Below are 19,883 nucleotides of genomic sequence, written 5' to 3' on the forward strand. Positions count from 1 at the left end.
GGCAAGGAACTACAGATTTAAAATACAGCAATATAGTTAAAAGCACAAACTCCAATTAGTAATACATATTAATACAATTTAAAAATATTGCCAGTTTAAAGGATACACATAATAATAATAATAATAATAATAATAATAATAATAATAATAATAATAATAATAATAATAATGTAAAACTAATAATTAAAAACCCACCTGAAGAGGCCTGGCAGAAAAGATTGGTAGTTAAATTCAATACAGTGTATCCAACTGTTGAATCTCTTTTTGAAGGTCATTCCACAATTTGGGGGCAGCTGAATGAATAAATCTTGTTTGTAGCTGCCAGCTTGGTCCTGGCTTGCTGAAATAATTTTCCCTCAAAATATCTGAGTTATTGAGTGGATTATGCGGGAAAAAACAGTCCTGTAGGCAACTTGGACCCAAACCATGTACAGTAGAGTCTCACTTATCCGACATAAACGGGCCGGCAGAATGTTGGATAAGCGAATATGTTGGATAATAAGGAGGCATTAAGGAAAAGCCTATTAAACATCAAATTAGGTTATGATTTTACAAATGAAGCACGAAAACATCATGTTAGACAACAAATTTGGCAGAAAAAGTAGTTCAATACACAGTAATGCTATGTAGTAATTACTGTATTTATCATGATATATTGAAAACATTGACTACAAAAATGTGTTGGATAATCCAGAATGTTGGATAAGCGAGTTTTGGATAAGTGAGACTCTACTGTATATGGGTTTATAGGTAACAACCAACACTTTGTACCTTGCCTAGAAACTAATTGGGAGCCACTAGAGTGATTTTAATTTATGCATATGATCATTGCTGGATACATTATTAACCTATCTGGCTGCCATGTTTTGCACGATTGAAGTCTTTGATCTCTATACAGAGGTAGTCCAATGTACAGCATATTGCAGAGCATCCAGCCTTGATGTTACCAGTGCATATGCTACCATCTTTAGTGGTCAGTGAAGGGGCACAGATTGTTTACCAGCCAAAGATAGTAAGCACTCCTGGCTCTTGTGTTATTTTGGAATGTCATTTGCAGTAATGGACCCAGAAGCACCTCCAAGGTGCAAACACAGTCTTTCAGCAGGTGTGTGACCCCATCCAGGACTGGTTGATGTACTTCCAATGTGTTATTAGACAAACCCAGGCAGAACAATCTTTCATGCTCTTTTACCTGATTAGTTTCTTCAGTTTAGCCTAGAAGGGATTGGTTTGACTTATCACTTACTTCTAATGCATCTATGAATTATTTCACAGAGCATCTAAACAATGCTCTCTTAAATGAATTGATACTGATTAAATCATTTAGGTAAAACTAGAGGGAAGAATTCTCATCACATCAAATTCTGTTCATTTACAGGTGATGTTCAGTATTTTTCCAAGTGTTATGTAAAGAACTAGCGGTATACTCAATAATCCTGCCCACAGTGATATGTGCATAATGCCATGAATGATACAATAATAATGAAATGGAAAGAATGGACTGTTAGTCATGATCTTCAAAAAGAAAGTAAAGATATCTAAGTTGATTTATGCTGGCATACTTGCCTGTCATATCTAAATGTATCTCCAGACTTGACAACATGGCATCATTGTGAAAAGAACAGGAGTCTCTATCAGCGTAGATAGGGTTTTTTGACTGTATACTGGATAGGATCAGAACATATATGAAAGGAAGAGACTTTATGGCTTTTACGGGCTTTGTCCCTCTTCCTTCTATGCCTTCCTCCCCGTTTTTGTGTGGGTAGTGAGCTTTCTGTCTGCATGAACACTCTGAAACATCCCAAGCAACAAGATGCAGACCTAAAGACTTATGATTCCAACTTTTGTTCTCTTATATGATTTTTTCTTATTTTCTTTTCTTGATGGAGAAGCCATTAAGCTCTGAAAGATGTGTTGTTTGTTATGTGTTCTCAAATCAACTCTGACTTAAAGTGACCCTATTCTAAAGCTTCTTGGCAGTTTTGCCTTTGCCTTCCTCAAGAGCTGGGAGATAATGATTTGCCAAGGCTGACCCACTGGATTTCTGTGGCTGAGAGGGGATTTGAACATTGATATTTCAGAGACCCAGTCCAGCTCTAACCATTATAACATGATAACATCATAGTTATTGTCCCTGGTCTACTAAAGGTATAACCAATATGTATTTTAGATAATGCTTATTGTTTTCCCTTGTAACTGCATGCAGGATTGTATTGTAAAATCAGAGTTCCAAGTAAGCGAAGCAGTAAAATATAGGTCAGGTTTACAGCTGTTGGGAATACTTGAAAGTTATGTGAGCTAAAGGTTTGAGAGGTTTTGAACTATAGCCAATGTTCTCAGAAAATGAGGTAGATTTTTTGTAAGGGGAAATAGATGATCTGTCAAAACAAGAGCAGCCATCCTGCATGGTTTCTCCCTTTCGAGTCTGTGTTTGACTTGAATGATCCAGAAGGTAGATTTCCCTGTCCCATGTCCTCCTATTCCAAATATATAAAACTGAAATCCTTCAGTGACTATTTTTACAATTTTTAATTAGTAGATGCACTGTTATTTCAGTCAAAGAAAAGCTGTATGTTTAAGAGTTGTCTATCCAATATATTCCTGCAAACCATTTGGATGATGATTCAACACAGTTGATTGAAACCAGGTTTTATTACTTATTAGCTATGTATAGATTTGCACTGTTAGTCTCCCCTTTTTTCTGAATAAATTGCACAAGACACCTTTAAATATTAGGGTCTGCTGACGAAAACAGCATATTTGGGGGCGGGTTGTAAAAAAAAAACCTTCCAAAAATGGATATATTGTAAAAATAGAATTGCGTGGAACAGCACATGGTGACTTTATAGTTTTTATAAACTTGCTTCTATCAGTGTCCTTTGATAACACTATGTTGCATGAATAAGATGAATGACTAGAGGAACACTTAGTTCATCCTGTAAAAGTGTATGATTTTCCTGTAGTCAGGTGCTGTCCACTCTAATGGTGGCTCTCCAAAGAGCAGCAGTAAGCATCCATTTTGAATGATTGCCTCACTGCCTAATGGCAGCAATTGGCCAAAAATAAAACCTTTGCTTGGGGAAACCTGTGGCAGCGGCATCAGCCTTGGGTCCCTCAATTTTTTTAACTTGTTAGTATAACGTAGCTGCCAACAAAAAAAAATCTAACTTTAAAAAACAAAACAAAAGATAGAACATAAGCACTATAAGTTCAGGTATTGTTCTTAATACTGCTCTGCTACTATTTTTTTAAGATAGCTTCTACTACCTGATTAATGAAGACTTCATTTTTTGCCAGGAAAGTGGCCAACAATTCTCTCAGTATTTGTCTTGATATTTAAGTTTTTTTGTTCCTCTTAGGAAATGAGTGACTAAGGTGTCCTTTGAGGGGTCAGGGCGTGGCTTCTGCCATAATTGGTACAGCAATGAAAAGTCTCTTTGTCCCAAAGAGTTCTCTTTCTCTGCATCCTTGACAGCCACCTACCTAAATCTGCATTCAGAGCATTAGCATGAGCTGCCCCATCCTTACATTTTGTGGTTCTGGTGTAATGCTCATGGTTATTTTGGTTAGTTCATATTTAGCATGGAGTAACAAAATAGGCACATAATAGTTTTTTCAGGCATGAGCTGATTCACCAGCCTGTTTTATTTGTGTGCGTCTGGCTCAGTTTGAAATATTTTAATGAATAAATCAGGTATTTTGTGCCAGAGAAAATCTCATCTTCATTAACCCCAAATCACAGTTTTAACTCACTGAACCATACCAGGCTCTGCTTTGACTACTCAATATATTTGGGTCTTTCTTTAAATCTGTTCCTTTATCAGTAGGTCCAGACATAAGTTTCTGGTGCTAAAAATCTCTGCAGGCTAAACAAACTGCCAATAACAACAACAACAACAACAACAACAACAACAACAGAAGTTTTACCATACAGTTTATGGACAGTCTAACCATTCGGTGTGCCAGTGGAGCATATTAGTAGTTCAAGAACATTACTGAAATAGCATTGCAATCACAAGTATCTTTTCAAAAGACTCATAAACATTAGGTGAAGCTAACTTAGCAGATCTAAGTATACAGTACTTTGAATCTTAATGCTGCTTCAGAAGGTGGGTAATGGTGCTCCATCAGTAGGACCACCTGAAATATAGGTCCCCTCTTGTCAGTGTTCTTGAGTTATTCTGCAGTTTCCTCAAAGCCCAGAGTAACCTAATGATGTCGGGAAAATAAAACAGCCCCCCCCCCCAACTTGCTCCTTTGTGCCCATTTAAGAACAGGTCCACATGTGGAGAGCATCTCTGTGACATCTCAAGATGGATACTACAGATAGTTGAACTAATAATGGCATGGAAGCTTTCAGCTTCCAACAGCTAGGAGTATTCCCTACACCTATCATACTTACATTTGATTTTTTCATGCCTGGATCATCCCAGAGGAGATACGGGTATTCTAGGGGGGAGGAGGTTAATCAGCAAAGATGGGGATTGTAGTCACCCCCTATCCAGAATCCTAGTTTATGAGAAATAAGAAATACTTGGAAGATAAAGACAGAAAGCAGAATTCAGTTCTCAGTTGTTGCTGTTCCCTTGCTTTCATACAACAAAATCATCCAGTCTTTGGTTTCTATTGTCACAGAATCAGAGCCTAAGGTTTAGAATGCTTTATCAGTGATTAATTATTGTTATCTATCCATTAGTGCACTCATTTAAAAATTGTATTTTAAATTGTAATAATCAAGACAGAAAAAGTGAGCTATGTCAAACTGGGAATTTGGGGATGTATCATACCTGTAATATTCACTTTAAATCCACTGTGGTGTAATTGCTTGGGTTTTGGTATTGCCATGGAACTCTCTGTGTATCTTTAATGAATCAGTCAACCCGTGGGGTGGTGGTGATGCTGATGATTATCATCATATAATGTTTAGGAGGAGAAATGTGCTAATGTCATGCACAAAGAAAGAGGAGCATTCACTTGTCTGAAACTACTTTAATTGAAGTCTGGCCCACTTCATGCTGATTTCTCTTCTGCAGAACCAGTATTTGGGTATTATTTTCCTTATAGCGGAGAGATGCCTTTGTTTTGCTTCCAGATAGGTTGCTCTGCTGACTTTTCCATTTTATAGTCTGTGTACAAAAAGCAGTTTTTTCCTTTTTTAGAGAAATGCATAAAAGTCTTTAAAAATTCTCCTTGCAACTTTCTACGTTTTCCTTCCTCATTTTGAAAGGGAATTGATACTCTTAAAATATGTTCAGCATATTGGGGTGACACCTGTGTGACAGATAGCTGATCAGTTTTTTCTTTTCTTCTTAGCTCTTTATAGAAACCTCTTGTTTATTTAAATATGTTTATATGTTTTACCTTGGGTGTGCAATTACTAGAATTGCATTGAATTTTCATGCAAGGTGATGATGATAATTTCCAACAATTTGAATAAACATTGCTTGTTCTAATTCATAGGCTTCCTGAGGTGAGGATGTATCCTGAAATAAACTGGGATATTGCAGTTCTTCAGCACTGAGCGTAAAGCACTTAAGTGTTTCCCAGGACCTTTAGTAAGATGGTGAGAGCCAGATTTCCATAGCTTTGTTCTGCTGAATGGAGACATTGGAGCATTCTGAAGAGATTTTGGATTTAAACTTGAACTTGGAAAGATCTAACATAAAGCCTTACAGATCTCATATTTAAGAACTTTAATTTTGTTATAACTAAAGTCTCAAAAATTGGTAACACTTCAGTTTGTAAACTAAAGTGTTTAGTTAAAAGTAGCAATTCATCTAAGATTGTGATTAGGTGGTTTATACAGTATTAAGTTATATCTGCATTATACTGTAAATAGAGAAAATGCCCTGTTAATTATTTAATATAGAGTTGTAACTTTTATCTGTAAGAAGACACCAGCCAATTACTGTTCTGAAAATAATTTTCTACTAGTGGCTTTATTATCTGAGCTTCTTCTCTGCTGCCTGGTTTAGCTAGTTGCTTGCTTTAAGCTAATTATTTCTATTGTGTCTTGCTTTCCAACTTCGTTTACACCTGCTGGTGATGGAGAGAAGTGGTGTTAATAGTAGTAGTAGCAGTAGTAGTAATAATAATAATAATAATAATAATAATAATAATAATAATTTTATTTCTAATCATACTGATAATTTATTTACATTATGTAAAATATTTTTATCTCACCTGTAAGAGTTCACTGCACCCTTTAAAAAGTGTTTTTGTCTTTATCTGACTGGATGTATTGTATAATTTGAGTCCAGACAGAAAAATAGTTCTAAGGGTCACTTCTGTTTAGATTAGCAGACACACTATTAGAAACTGAACTCAAAAGAAGAATAAAACTATGCTGTGTGAAACTTAAATAAATTGGAGGGCTAAATTTTCTTTCCACTAGATGTCAGAGGGATGCCCCCCTATTTTCCATTCCAAATGCTATTTTTATTTCAGTTTTATAAAAATGCCCCTTAAAGTTCTGTTCGTACCCACCATCTACTGAAAGTATTCGACTGAGTGAAATATATACCAGGGAAGTGAATCTAGAAAGAGCTTGAGATTTTTTTTTTTAAAAAAAGAATCCCCATTGTCCATGTTCTCTTCCCAATGCTTGCCTGCTTGTCTTCCTGAATGCAAGAAGGACTGTTCAGTTCGCAAGCTTAGCACTTGAAATGGCAGACGGGTGCGTGGGTGCTTAAAATAGTAAGCTGGGTAAGTAAGTGCCCAATTCTACTGTTGGCTGGCTGAGATCTTTGTAAGAATGCACAAAAAGTAATATAATGTGCAGTAGGAACTGGAGAAGAAAACTGCAAAGAAGTGGCAATGGTAAGGGGATGGAATAATTACAGACTTTTTGGTAGAGCTAGCTTTATGTTGACTATGCTACACCAGCCTCAATATATGCTGTTTTGAATATACAAGAAATTGTATACTTTGGCTTTGGCTAACATTGTACCATACAATAGCCTCACTGGCAATTCAGCATCTGTAATATGTTAAAAAATTGGTTTCTTGGCCCAAATAATCAATGACATTTGGAGTCATATAAGGATGCTGAAAGCCATTTGTGTTGGAGACTCCAAAGGGCTTAATATTTAGTATGTTCTAGAAATTGTGGGGATAGTGTTGACAGCGTGCTGAATGTGGTCTCTCAAGTTGTAATAATCCGATGGGAAAAAACATACAGTATTTCACTTAGACCAGTTTGATAGACACATTACTGGCTTCTTTTTTTACTCATGCCCATGTTCCTAAATAGCAAACTGTTATAACTGGTTGCCACAATCACATCCAAACCTTGTAATTGTGAGTGAACTGGATTTTATAGCCTTCCTTATTAGGTCATACTGTGCCCTCCATTGGTGGCAGTCACTTCTTATGACTTCCATTCTCAGGACTGAACATTTAGTCAGTGTATAAAATAAGTCAACAGACTTAAGCCTCATGATTAAAACTGAGCTTAAAGACTGTCTGATCAACTATTTCATGCTATTTGTACCTTTCAAATTGAATTTACAACATTATAGTTGGGAATACCACTTCTCAGTTGGCCAATATTTAATAAAAGAACAAAAAATCTTTGCCAAATTACAACAAAAATATTTTAAATTGTTAAAAAACCACCCAAAAACCAAAAGCAAAGAAAAAGCTTAAAGAAAAAGAAAAGTAACAAAAAAAGCAACAAACCACAACCACTAAATTAAATAGAATCAAAGCAGTTGCCTATTTTGAAAGATTTCTTGGAAAGTGTGGTTTTTGAGGATGTTTGGTGTTAGGATGACCAAGTGATCCTCTCTGCAGAGGACACTGTAATTTAATCAATAGAATAACTCAGAATAGGCATAAGCTTTTGAAAAGATCACATGGGCATATACATGTAGTAGAAAATACTCTTAAGTTACCTCGTTCCCAAGCCATTTTGGTTTTAAAACCAACGCCTGAACCCAAAACCAATAGTGGAGCCTATGAAACAATAGCAACATGTTCTGTGGTGATAACAAGACTGCCCACAACATTTTGCATAAGGCGAGTGACAGGGCTCTTCCACAAATTTTGCAGTCCTGTTTAACCATTACAGAGTAGTGGGAGAGCTTGGTTCTACAGTATTTGAATGTTTAGAAATTTGCCTCACTCAGTTTTTACCAGTTGTAATTTCTGTATATGTTCAAGGACAGCCCAATGTCGACCCTGATACTGTAGTCGAATCTGGAGATGAATAAAGCATTAACAACTATGGCCAAATCTGACTTGAGTGAGGTCAGTTTAGGTTTTTTGTTATGAAGTTATGTTATCTTGTTAGTGACTGTGTCTAATTATCTTGTTTAATGAGGAAATGACAGTTTTATGTAATATTCTGCTTATAATATATTCCTAATTACAGCAACTACATAAATTACCATGCAGTTTACGGGATAGAGCAGGCATGGGCAGACTTTGGCCCTTCAGGTGTTTTGGACTACAACTCCCATAATTCCTAACAGCCTGCCAGCTGTTAGGATTGTGGGAGTTGTCATCCAAAACACCTGGAGGGCCAAAGTTTGCCCATGCCTGGGATAGAGGGTCTTGCAAGTGACATTGCTCACAGTTGCAGGGCTGGTTGGATTGTACTTCCCATTATTCGCAAATGTCTGCTTCACATTAAAACCCTTCGTTCCCAACCTATCCATAAGATTGTCAAACCATACTAGATTTTTTAAAGACTTTAAAGACACTTAAATGGTGTACAGCTGTGCTGTGCCAAACTTACAGAAAAAACGGAAATCCATTTTATTTACTATAATTGCTCACTGCTTTCCTAGACAATTTCAGACAGTATTTTTGAACCTTCATGTTCTAGGTTAATTTGCCTGTGTAAGTTTTTGTAGACGAGTATTTGAATTTTTATTATAATAAAAACATAACAGTTTTTCCAAATTAAAAACTTACTTAAAAATATGTTTAGCACAGTAAACCAACCTTTAAAACATTATATGTTGAAACTACATATGATTAGGTCACATTCGTGAAACATAGGTGTCAAGGATAGATTAATACAATCTGTTCAGAGCTAACATTAGGAACCAATATTAGGAAAACTTTAGTGGCACTGGTAGTGTTTGTTGGTTGAATTAAAGATCACCACCTCAATCCAAGGATTATTCATGAAATCAGAAAAGCTTTGTAATTTTACCTCTACCAAGAATGTTCCCCTTGACTTCAAAAGAAGGATCAAATCAAAACACCTACATGGCAGGTTAGGCATCTCCATTGGATTCAGTGAGAGATGCCATCTGTATAATAAAACAGCACTTCTGTTTGCATGTACATAGATTTCTGGATGGAGAAATTACAGTGTTTTTGGGCACTCTAAAAGAGCTTGAAAATAAACCACTACTCTTGCAAATCTTTTTCTCCCTGTAGGCTTTGTATATGCCATGATCAGTGCTGAAGGTTTTATGAGTCATAATATGTATTTATGACAATTCTTTTGAACTAACAGTGTTAGCTTTTATTTTCTGAATGTAAATGTAAATGTAAATTAATTGTCCTCATAGTAATCTTGAAGGCAGGTAATTATGTGGTAGAGGTGAAAGCAGAAGATAAATAGTACCACTTTGAAACTGTTGTATTCTGCTTTATCATAGGTATTTTATTGGAGTAAACTCTTGTGATCACTCTGTTTTTTAGATTTCATATGTGATTTAACATGTGACAGTTCTGAAGTGAAAAATTGAGTGTTTGGTTCTCTTGTGTCCCAACTGGAAATATAATGATTGACTCATTAATAAATGTATAATGCCACATAATTAATAACCAAAGAAAACAGTCTGCCCAAAATGAAAAACTTGAAAGAAGGAAAGAATAAAATCAATACATATATAGTTGCCACCCTGTTGTATCAAGAGGCTGTGATCACTATATCGAGAGAATATTTTAGTTTCTCAAAATCTAGAGTTAAGATTTTTAAATATATAAGACTGAGTGTACATAGCCATGATATAAGACATTGTGGTTAACATGTGTCTTAATTTTGAGACCCAGTTTTAGTGGCCTGTATTTCTTCAGACTTGATTCTTGATCAGACAGTGATACAGCTGATAATAGAAAATGCTGTGCTTTGGCCACTCTTGGGCTTCAAACCAGCTGCAAGGCACGAGATATTTAACATGAATGGAAGATAAAACTGTTAGAGAAAGCTATAATTCCAAAAGTACTTTTTCCCAGTTTATAAAAGTTGGCAGCAAAGTCTTAAAGTAACATACTTGAGGAAACAAATAGGTTTACTTAACGTAACAGAACCACCACTGATCTATTCAGACATTGATCTAAATATAAATTGAGAAGTAAATGAAGACTAGATGTATTGTATTTTATGTGTTCTTTAATAAGAAAAGGGCTGCAACTCCCCTTGAGACTTGGGAGATGGGATTCAATGCCCCAAACTTAAGAAAAAGTAGCAGGAACAAAGGTGAGACATGTAAGTGTGCACCCTTAAAAGTAAGTGCAATTGAGAGCAATGTACTTTACTTCTGAAAAGTGCAATTGAGAGCAATGTACTTTACTTCTGAGTGGGCATGGTGAGTATTAGACTCTTTGTTACGTAATTATTGAAAGAACTATATATTGCTGGTTAAAACTCCTGAATAAGTGCCTTTTCCTGCTTGGAAGAAGTACTTTTAAATCTTGGTGCTCAAAAAGAGCATTCTAGTCCACTTGGGTACTTGCGAAATTCGGTACTTGCTAAGCTTTGGATGACTGAAGGCCTGTTTCAAGAGAGAGTTATCTGTTTAATTCAGCAAGAAACTTATATTCTTGGTATAGTTGTGGTTCTTGCACTATTGCACTCATAATTGTTTTGGCCAGTACTTGGGTAATATCCAAGACTTTGGCTTCATCCTATCTTTGACTAGCTGGCTTTTGGATCCCCACCTGGAACACTGAAAAAACCCTGCATGGTCTAAGCCAGTTATGTATATCACCACTTTTATGTTTGTGCTGCTGACTCACAGCATGGGTGCTTTTGCTAATTTTGTGCATGAGGACAGCGGAGGATTTTATAAAGAGGGCAATTGCTTGGGCAGCAAGGCTTGTCGCAAGCTGTGCTCTCACCTCAAAGTGAGTTTGTCACCTTCTTAATGCTTCTATCCTTTGCTGGGTCTAAACTAGGTTTGTTTCACCAGCATGCTTTGCCTGTGATGACCTGCATTAATTCTTTTGTGTTTTTTCCCTCCCCTTCTGTGTGTATGTTTTTTCTCTTCTTCCTAGATAAATGGCTCATTTAAATTGGGAGCTGCTACTAAAATATTCTCTGGCTGGCAAATGCAGTGCCTAGCAGCTGCTATCAAGGACGAACCAAACATGAGTGGGGGAGGGGAACAGGTCGACATTCTGCCGGCCAACTACGTGGTGAAGGACCGCTGGAAAGTGGTGAGTATATTCTTCTTTTTAAAACCTTTCCCCTCTATGGCTTGGATAGATGCCATGTCCTCCAACAGCCCTCCACCTTTCATGCAGGATAATGCAGATTTCTCCACAAGTGAATGGTTGCCATGAAATTTCTAAGGGGGTATATATTCCTTGATGACATTTTTTTTTAGTGAGGAACTTCATTAAAAATAAGCAAACCAACACATCTTTGGCCCCATCTACACTGATCATTTAGTTCAGTTTGAAGCTGGCTTCAAACTGTGGCAACCAGACAGCAAAATCCCACAAAGGCATGCAGAAGGAAGCCCTTGATGTGCATTAATGCTCTCTGGTTTATGTGATCACCATCTGGGTCTCAAACTGGTTCCAGGATTTTCTAGGTACAGTAAAACCACATTTTCAATACCAATTTTGCATTAAATGGTAAGGTATTGGGATAACGATACAAAATGTTTGCTAGGGTAGATCCTCTCTCACTCAGACTCAGCCCCCCTCCCGAACCAAAATCCCCCCCCCCCCCCGGCTACGGGCCTGTCCCTATATAAACTACTTAGATGACCTAGGGACAACATAGCTAATTTTTTGTTGAACAGATGTAATTTTTTGTTGAACAGATGACCCTGTTTCAAGGAACCATATTGCTTGTGAATAATGGGATGACTACTTTATGTCTCAATATTATTGCTGAAGTAGGTGCTGTGAGTTGCTTTCTGATGCCATCAGTAAAAAGTAACCCTGAAGAAAAGGCCTTGCTTCTGTGGTTTTAGAAATGATTCTCTTTTTTTGTGCGGGGAGTGGGGGTTGGGGGGGTGTTGAAGTATTTTATGTGAGCAATCCTTTTTTTTGCCTTGTAGATGGCTAATATAAATGCATAATGATCAGTTGGATGTATTGTCAAAGGCTTTCATGACTGGAATCACTGGGTTTCTGTGACTCTTTCGGGCTGTATGGCCATGTTCCAGAAGCTTCTGGAACATGGCCATACAGCCCAAAAGACTCACAGCAACCCAGATCAGTTGGATATTGCTTATGAAAAAGGTAGAGGCTCGGAACCAGCAAGAAAGCAAGAAGTAATAATTTGAACAAGCAAAGATTGATCTGAGATTTTGTTTTGTTTTCCTCATTCATGTCAGTTAGAATTTCAGTTGATCACAAAATGCTTGGTTGATAAAGATTTTTCCATACTATTTCTTTTCTGGGTTGGTGGATCCATACATCATAGCTACCGCAGACAGTTGGATTTATAGTACAGGATGTTGACATTCACAGTTGAATCATCTTAATAATCAAGCTAGCTGCTCCGTATGAAACAGGTATAGGTACTGTGTATTTATTATGCACTTTACCAAATTTAACTATTAAATGGTGTGAATAGCTATTTAAGAGTCTCCAGGTTTAATGTCATTGCCATAACCTTGCTTGCCGTACTGTTTCTTTCCCATTTTAGTAGAGCAAGTAATGCAGCAAAATTCTGCTCTGTCCAGCAAATTTGTTGTGTAGAAGATTGATATTTGTGTATATATGTGTGTGCGCGCACATGTGTAGAGAGGGTGTGTTTCCCAATTTAGAATTGAAAGTTCCTGGTACTTTTTCAGGTTTGTTTGCAGCAGGATATTTGGTGGCTTTCCCCCCATTTTTCCACTGTATTGTATTGTTTTAGAAGAGCTGCAGCTGAGCAGTTCAACTGCTAATGCTGCTTTCATGCTTGTTGTGTTGTGTAGTATCTGGCACACAGCCATCGAGATCAGTTCTCATTGTGTTCAGCCATCCTGTGGTAGACTGAATTAACAATTTTTAATTCATAGGGCATGGCCTAGAGCTGTTCATTTATGGAACCCTCTGAATTTCTTAGAATAGCAAGGAAGAAAGGAATGCTGCTCCTTTTCTCATTCTAGTGCAACATCAAATCAGGTTCATTGCTTTTTTCAGTGTCTTGTTCAAAGGGCTGGAAATAATGTTTATTTCATAATATTTCAGAACACTCTGTACAACACAGCAGAAACAATTGTTGATTTGATCATGAAGTAATGGCATGCACACCCTAAACCTAATTTACCGTATATGTGTTGCACATAATTTCCTTGGCATTAGATAAAATTGATGAGATTCAGTAATTAAAGGAGGCACCAGGCTTTTCTAGCATCTCTTCCTTTGGTTCCCCCTTTCCTGGATTTGAGTGTGATGAACACAGGAAGATGCAGTAGGAGAGGTCAGTTTGAAGAGTTTGGCATGCCTATTTTGTAGAGGTGGACTTGTCTTTCTGCTCAAATAAGATATCCCTGTATCCTGAACTTTAACTTAGAATCATAGATGGGGAAAGAGTTCAACCTCCTGCCTTATGCAGGAAATCCAGCTAGAGTGTCCCAAACAGCTGTCTAGCCTGTTTTTGAAACAGATTTTTGAAACAGATCCCATCACTCTTTTAGATAATTGATTCCATTATCAAATAGCTCCTGTTGTCAAGAAGTTTCTTCACTCAGAATCTACCCTTCTCTAACTTAGAGACATTCAGTCTGGTCCTACATTCTATGAGCACAAACCTGTACCCTCCTCTATGTGACAGTCCTTGAGATATTTAAAGAATGCAGTTATACCACACCTCAGACATCTATATACCAGGCTGAACATGTCCAACTCTAAACCTTTCCTCATACATTTCATTTTCTATACCTGTTTTCATTCCTATTGCCCTTTTTATCTGTACACCTCCTAAAATGACATGCCCAGAATTGAAGACAGTATTCTAGATGAGTCTTGGCTAGTGTAGAACATATTGAGACTACTCTCTTGTCTTGGAAGCTTTGGTTCTATTAATGCAGACTAAAACATTATTTGTCATCTTTGCTGCAGCATTACACTGCTCAACTGAGGATCAGCAATAATCCCAAGGTGCTTTTCATATGCAGTGCTGCCAAGCCAGGTATCCCACATCCTATAAATTTGCATTTGGTTTTTGTGGCCTAAATATAGAATTTTGCATTTGTCTCTGTTGACTTTCATTATCAGAAAGAATAATTACTGGGAAGGGTGAAACCTTTTTGGAAAGAGTGATCCAAACTACTTTGGAAGGACAAGTAATAGGGAAACCATGAAAATGAACAAAATCTGGCTACCAATATGAAAAAAACTCAAAAATCAGAACAGTGAATAAGAAGCAACACTCTGAAAACAGAGGAGTTCCAGACATGAATGAATCAGGGGCAGCTAATGACTCTGGACAAAGGATGCCCCAAGGCAGGAAGAAGCCAGGAGATAAAGCTATTCAATGCTAATTAAGGTGATTAACTACAACATTCACACTGGCCTCCAACTGACTAGAGTTCTTCTCTCACCCTGGACTTTCCACAGATATATAAATCTTCCTTGCTTAGTTTCTCCATACCTCACACCTCTGAGGATGCCTGCCATAGATATGGGTGAAACGTCAGGAGAGAATACTTCTGGAGCATGGCCATACAACCTGGAAAACATACAACAATCCTGTGATCCTGGCCATGAAAGCCTTCGACAACACAGTAATAGGGAATGCCTCTAGGGAAGATGACAGTTCGGAAACAGTGGAGAGAAATACTCCAGTCAGCCTGCAGGTCTTCCATTCTGAGCTGGTTCATCTTATCAGGCTCTTTCTCATACAAGGCCCTTGATGTTTTCACTTTGTTTTCATTTCTCAATCTTGGCTGTGAACCCATGTCATGGAGGTGTTCTAGTGTCTTGAACATATCAGATACACAGTTCATGACACTATGGATTGTGGTAATAGTAGGTAATTTCCAATTGCAAGGAACAGAAGCAGTGTCTCGGGAGGTGAGCTGGCTCCTGTGTAAAGATCCATGATGTAACAAGAGAGGGTAACAAGATTTATCAAGTTCACTAACAACTGCCCTTCCTTTTGATTCACACTTGAACAAATGAAACTTCAAGATACAACCCTTAAAACAAATTCAAGAGACTATGAAGCTTTAAGGAGGAAGCTAAATAACTTTGAAGCAGAGGTTATTATTTCCTTGCTTCTTCCTGTTGAAGGATATGACCCCAAAAAGAGGGAAAATACTAAAAGTGAAAATCAAGCTCTACACATTGTGTCATCAAGAAAAAATTGGCTTCTTGAACCATGGCCTTGGAAATTGAGAGGGAAGACATCCAAAGGGAAATAAGTAATATAGCAAAAGAAAAATACAATGTAATAGGGAAGCAAGAAGGAAAATGTTACAAAAATGGTACAGAACTTCTGCACAACTTTCAGGTTTCTTATCAGGGATAAAGGATAGGTGCTGGCATGGTTGTGAACAAAGAGGGGTGTTTAATCACATGATATGGGAATACGATTGAGTGCAGGTATACTGGAGAATGACTGAAGGAGAAATCAGTAGACTGTTATATTTACAAATAATATAGATAAAAGAAATGTATTGCATGCATATCATGCATATCATGAGGAGATAGGAAAGCTTGGAAAAGATCATGATGCTGGGGAAAATGGAAGGAAAAAGGAAGAGAGGCCGACCAAGGGCAAGATGGATGGACGGTATCCTTGAAGTGACTGGGTTGACCTTGAAGGAACTGGGGGTGGTGACGGCCGACAGGGAGCTCTGGCGTGGACTGGTCCAGGAGGTCACGAAGAGTTGGAGACCACTAAACGACTGAGCAGCAGCAGCATTGCATGCAAGGATAATAGGAGTGAATAATATACAAAAAGAAAAATTGGTTGACAAATTAATAGCACGTGTTCAAATTGTTTTAGTGTGGGGTTGGAAAAATAAAACAAAATGGATTTTGATAAATTGGTATAAGTATGTAGTTAATATCTTAAAAGTGGAAATAACAAATTGCAAATGGAATAATATAGATAAAACTAGCTGTGCCCAGCCACGCATTGCCGTGGCGTTGTCTGGTGGTGTTGGTGAGAACTTGTTGAGGTAGTGGTGGTATTGAATGTCTGTTGTGTGGTTGTCTTTATGTTTAGTATGCATTTGGTTGTTTGTGTACTGTGAAAGTGGTGAGGGTAGAGGGGGTCTATGTCCCTGTGTAGTATTGTATAGTATTTTTACGTTGTCCATGTGTTGTGAATGCTTGGATTGTGTCCTGCTGCATAGTAGAAAGGTTGGGCTGGATGGCCCTTAGGGGTCTCTCCAAACTCTTGGATTCTGTGTTTCTATTATTATTATTATTATTATTATTATTATTATTATTATTATCATCATCATCATCTTCATCATCATTATTATGTAGAGGCTGGATGGCCATCTGTCAGGAGTGCTTGGATTGTGTCCTCCTGCATGGTAGAAGGAAGTTGAGCTGGATGATCCTTAGGGGTCACTCCAAACCTTAGGATTGTATGATGATGTTGTTATTATTATTATTATTATTAGTATTAGTATTTGTCAGCGGGGATGATGGGTAGCAGAGTGAAATCCAAAAAATTCACCATCCCGGTCTTCACCTCCTTCTCTCCAGACTGTTTCCCCGTGTGGAAAACAGCACTGGACAAACTCACTCCAGCAGACGAAGTCCAGGTCAAATAGTTTTTGACAAAGACTCCCCAAAAGAGTCAGAAGAGAGGGGATAAAAACAAAAAAATCACCTAAGCTTGAGAATAAAAAAGGTGACAGAAAGAAGTGAAGATATATCTCTTCTTGAGACTGAGATTGAATCAGTTGATCAGTGGTCTCCAACTTGTCAATTGGCACAGGTGTTGCCAAAGCGCCAGAGATGCAAAAACATTGTGCCTGTTTATTAGTCTGAACAAAAATTGAAATATGTATATATGTTCAGAGAGAGTTAAATCATTTTTGTGAATAATTATAATAGAAAAGTATGGTTATGAAATGAATTGGATTTTAAGAGAAATTGAAATCCATGGTTAAGCCAGCAGTTAGTTGTAATATAGTCTGGCAGCATCAAATTAATCTATGTGGCACAATGAATTAAGTTTCAGAGGTTGGGAAAACTATTGATTAATGAAGTGAAGCATCAGTATATTAGGTTATGGTTCTGGCATCGATTGTGTTAATAAAGATGCAAAAAGAGAGTTGATGTATTGTGATCAAAACAATTTACATGTGATTGAAAAAGACTATATATATACATGTATTATCTTGTGGAAGTTCAAGAGAGATTGATCAAATGTGTAGAGTGTTAAAGTATATGTAGAGAATTGATTTGAACATTTCGGAGGGGAATTGTCTGGGTATTGTGTATTGTGAAATGTTAAAATCAATCTGTTTTCAGCAATTATGGAGTTAATGAGAGTCTGCTATGATTGATGTATCACAGGACCAATGGGGTCAAGTGTGTTTTGACCGGGACTTACTATCTTGTTCCTGTGGAATGTAGTGGGAGTTTCCTGTTTAGGGCGGAAAACAGCAATGTGCTGTGTGTGTGCATGAGTGCTTTCGGAAAGCACTCATGGAGGAAAGGACTGATTTATTCTGTCTGTAAATAGATCATATAAATAAAATAAATCAACAGTTGGACTTCGTCTGCTGGAGTGAGTTTGTCCAGTGCTGTTTTCCACACGGGGAAACAGTCTAGAGAGAAAGAGGTGAACCGGGATGGTGAATTTTTTGGATTTCACTCTGCTACCCATCATCCCCGCTGACAGTATTGAGAGGCTGGGTGGCCATCTGTTGGGAGTGCTTGGATTGTGTCCTGCATGGCAGAATTGGGTTGTACAGGATGGCCTTTAGGGGTGTCTCCAAACTGTCTGATGCTATGATTCAATGTGTATTATTATTATGTAGAGGCTGGATGGCCATCTGTCAGGAGTGGTTGGACTGTGTCCTCCTGCATGATATAAGGAAGTTGAACTGGATGATCCTTAGGGGTATCTGCTAACCTTAGGATTGTATGATGATGTTGTTATTATTCTTATTATTATTGAGAGGCTGGCTGGCTATCTGTTGGGAGTGCTCGGATTGTATCGTCCAATGGCAGAGTTGGGTTGGACTGGATGGCCTTTAGGGGTCTCTCCTAACAGTCCGATTCTATGATTCGATTTGTATTGTTACTGTGCAGATCTTGGATGGCCATCTGTCAGGAGTGCTTGGTTTGTGTCGTCCCACATGGTAGAAGGAAGTTGAACTGGATGATCCTTAGGGGTGTCTCCTAACCTTATGATTGTATGATGTTCTTCTTCTTCTTCTTCTTCTTCTTCTTCTTCTTCTTCTTATTATTATTATTACAGTAGAGTCTCACTTATCCAGCACAAACGGGCCGGCAGAATGTTGGATAAGTGAATATGTTGGATAATAAGGAGAGATTAAGAAAAGCCTATTAAACATCAAAATAGATTATGATTTTACAAATTAAACACCAAAACATCATGTTATACAACAAATTTGACAGAAAAAGTAGTTCATTACACATTAATGCTATGTAGTAATTACTGTATTTATCCAGAACGTTGGATAAGTGAAACTCTACTGTATTATTATTGAGAGGCTGGGTGGCCATCTGTTGGGCGTGCTTGGATTGTGTCCTGCATGGCAGAATTGGGTTGGACTGGATTACCACAGTAATTATTTCATATTACAGTAGAATCTCACTTATCCAACATTCGCTTATCCAGTGTTCTGGATTATCCAACGCAGTCTGCCTTTTAGTAGTCAATGTTTTTGTAGTCAATGTTTTAAATTCATTGTGATATTTTGGTGCTAAATTTGTAAATACAGTAATTACAACAGCATTACTGAGCATTGAACTACTTTTTCTGTCAAATTTGTTGTATAACATGATGTTTGTTGCTTAATTTGTATAATGATTACCTAATTTGATGTTTAATTGGCTTTTCCTGAATCCCTTCTTATTATCCAACTTATCCAACGTTCTGCCGGCCTGTTTCTGTTGGATAAGTGAGACTCTACTGTATATTTATAATCTTATATTATCTGCTTAGAACTGGATTATATGAGGCCCCTTCTACACAGCTGTATAAAATGCACACTGAAGTGAATTATCTGGCAGTGTGGAGTCAAGATATTCCAGTTCAAAGCAGATAATATAAGATTATAAATGGGTAATATAGCTGTGTGGAAGGGCTTTGAGTCTACACTGCCATATAATCCAGTTAAAATGTGATAATCTGTATTTTATAGGCAGTGTGGAAGAGGCCTGAGGCCTAACTGTGCCTGTCCCCTGGGCTGAGTAGGTTGCTAGGAGACCAAGTGGGCAGAGTTCTAACTGGCAGCAATTGGATAAAAAACAATTATTCCTTTCCCTCTATTTAGGACTTTATTTTTCTTTTCTTTTTGTTGTATGAACTTAGAGGCATGGATGAGGGGTTGTGTTGCCAAGTTTAGTGTTTCTGGGATGTGTAGTTTTGTTGTTTTGTCCTAGGCCAATTTTTTTAATCCTTTTATATATATAGATTAAAAAGGTTACAATAATTAAAAGGATGTGGGAACCAGTTAGAAATCACTTAGAGAATTTGCTAAGATGTGGAGTGGAAAAATTAAGATTGAGATTGATATTTCAAATGTAACTTC

The 19,883-nt window shown here is 37.4% G+C and overlaps 1 protein-coding gene across 2 annotated transcripts in view; it reads left to right on the top strand.

Annotated features, from left to right (window-relative positions):
* Positions 1 to 19,883, top strand: part of ttbk1 (tau tubulin kinase 1) — a 159,917-nt gene that overhangs the window by 8,377 nt on the left and 131,657 nt on the right. The window contains exons 2-3 of one of the 2 annotated variants that reach the window (XM_062971131.1): positions 5,461 to 5,563; positions 11,239 to 11,400. In XM_062971131.1, coding sequence (XP_062827201.1) covers positions 5,561 to 5,563; positions 11,239 to 11,400 — 165 coding nt within the window. In that variant the 5' untranslated portion in view covers positions 5,461 to 5,560. The remainder of the gene's footprint in view (positions 1 to 5,460; positions 5,564 to 11,238; positions 11,401 to 19,883) is intronic. The other variant, XM_016991760.2, reaches the window with a different exon arrangement.

This window comes from Anolis carolinensis, chromosome 1 (assembly GCF_035594765.1).
Source record: "Anolis carolinensis isolate JA03-04 chromosome 1, rAnoCar3.1.pri, whole genome shotgun sequence".
NCBI lineage: Eukaryota > Metazoa > Chordata > Lepidosauria > Squamata > Dactyloidae > Anolis > Anolis carolinensis.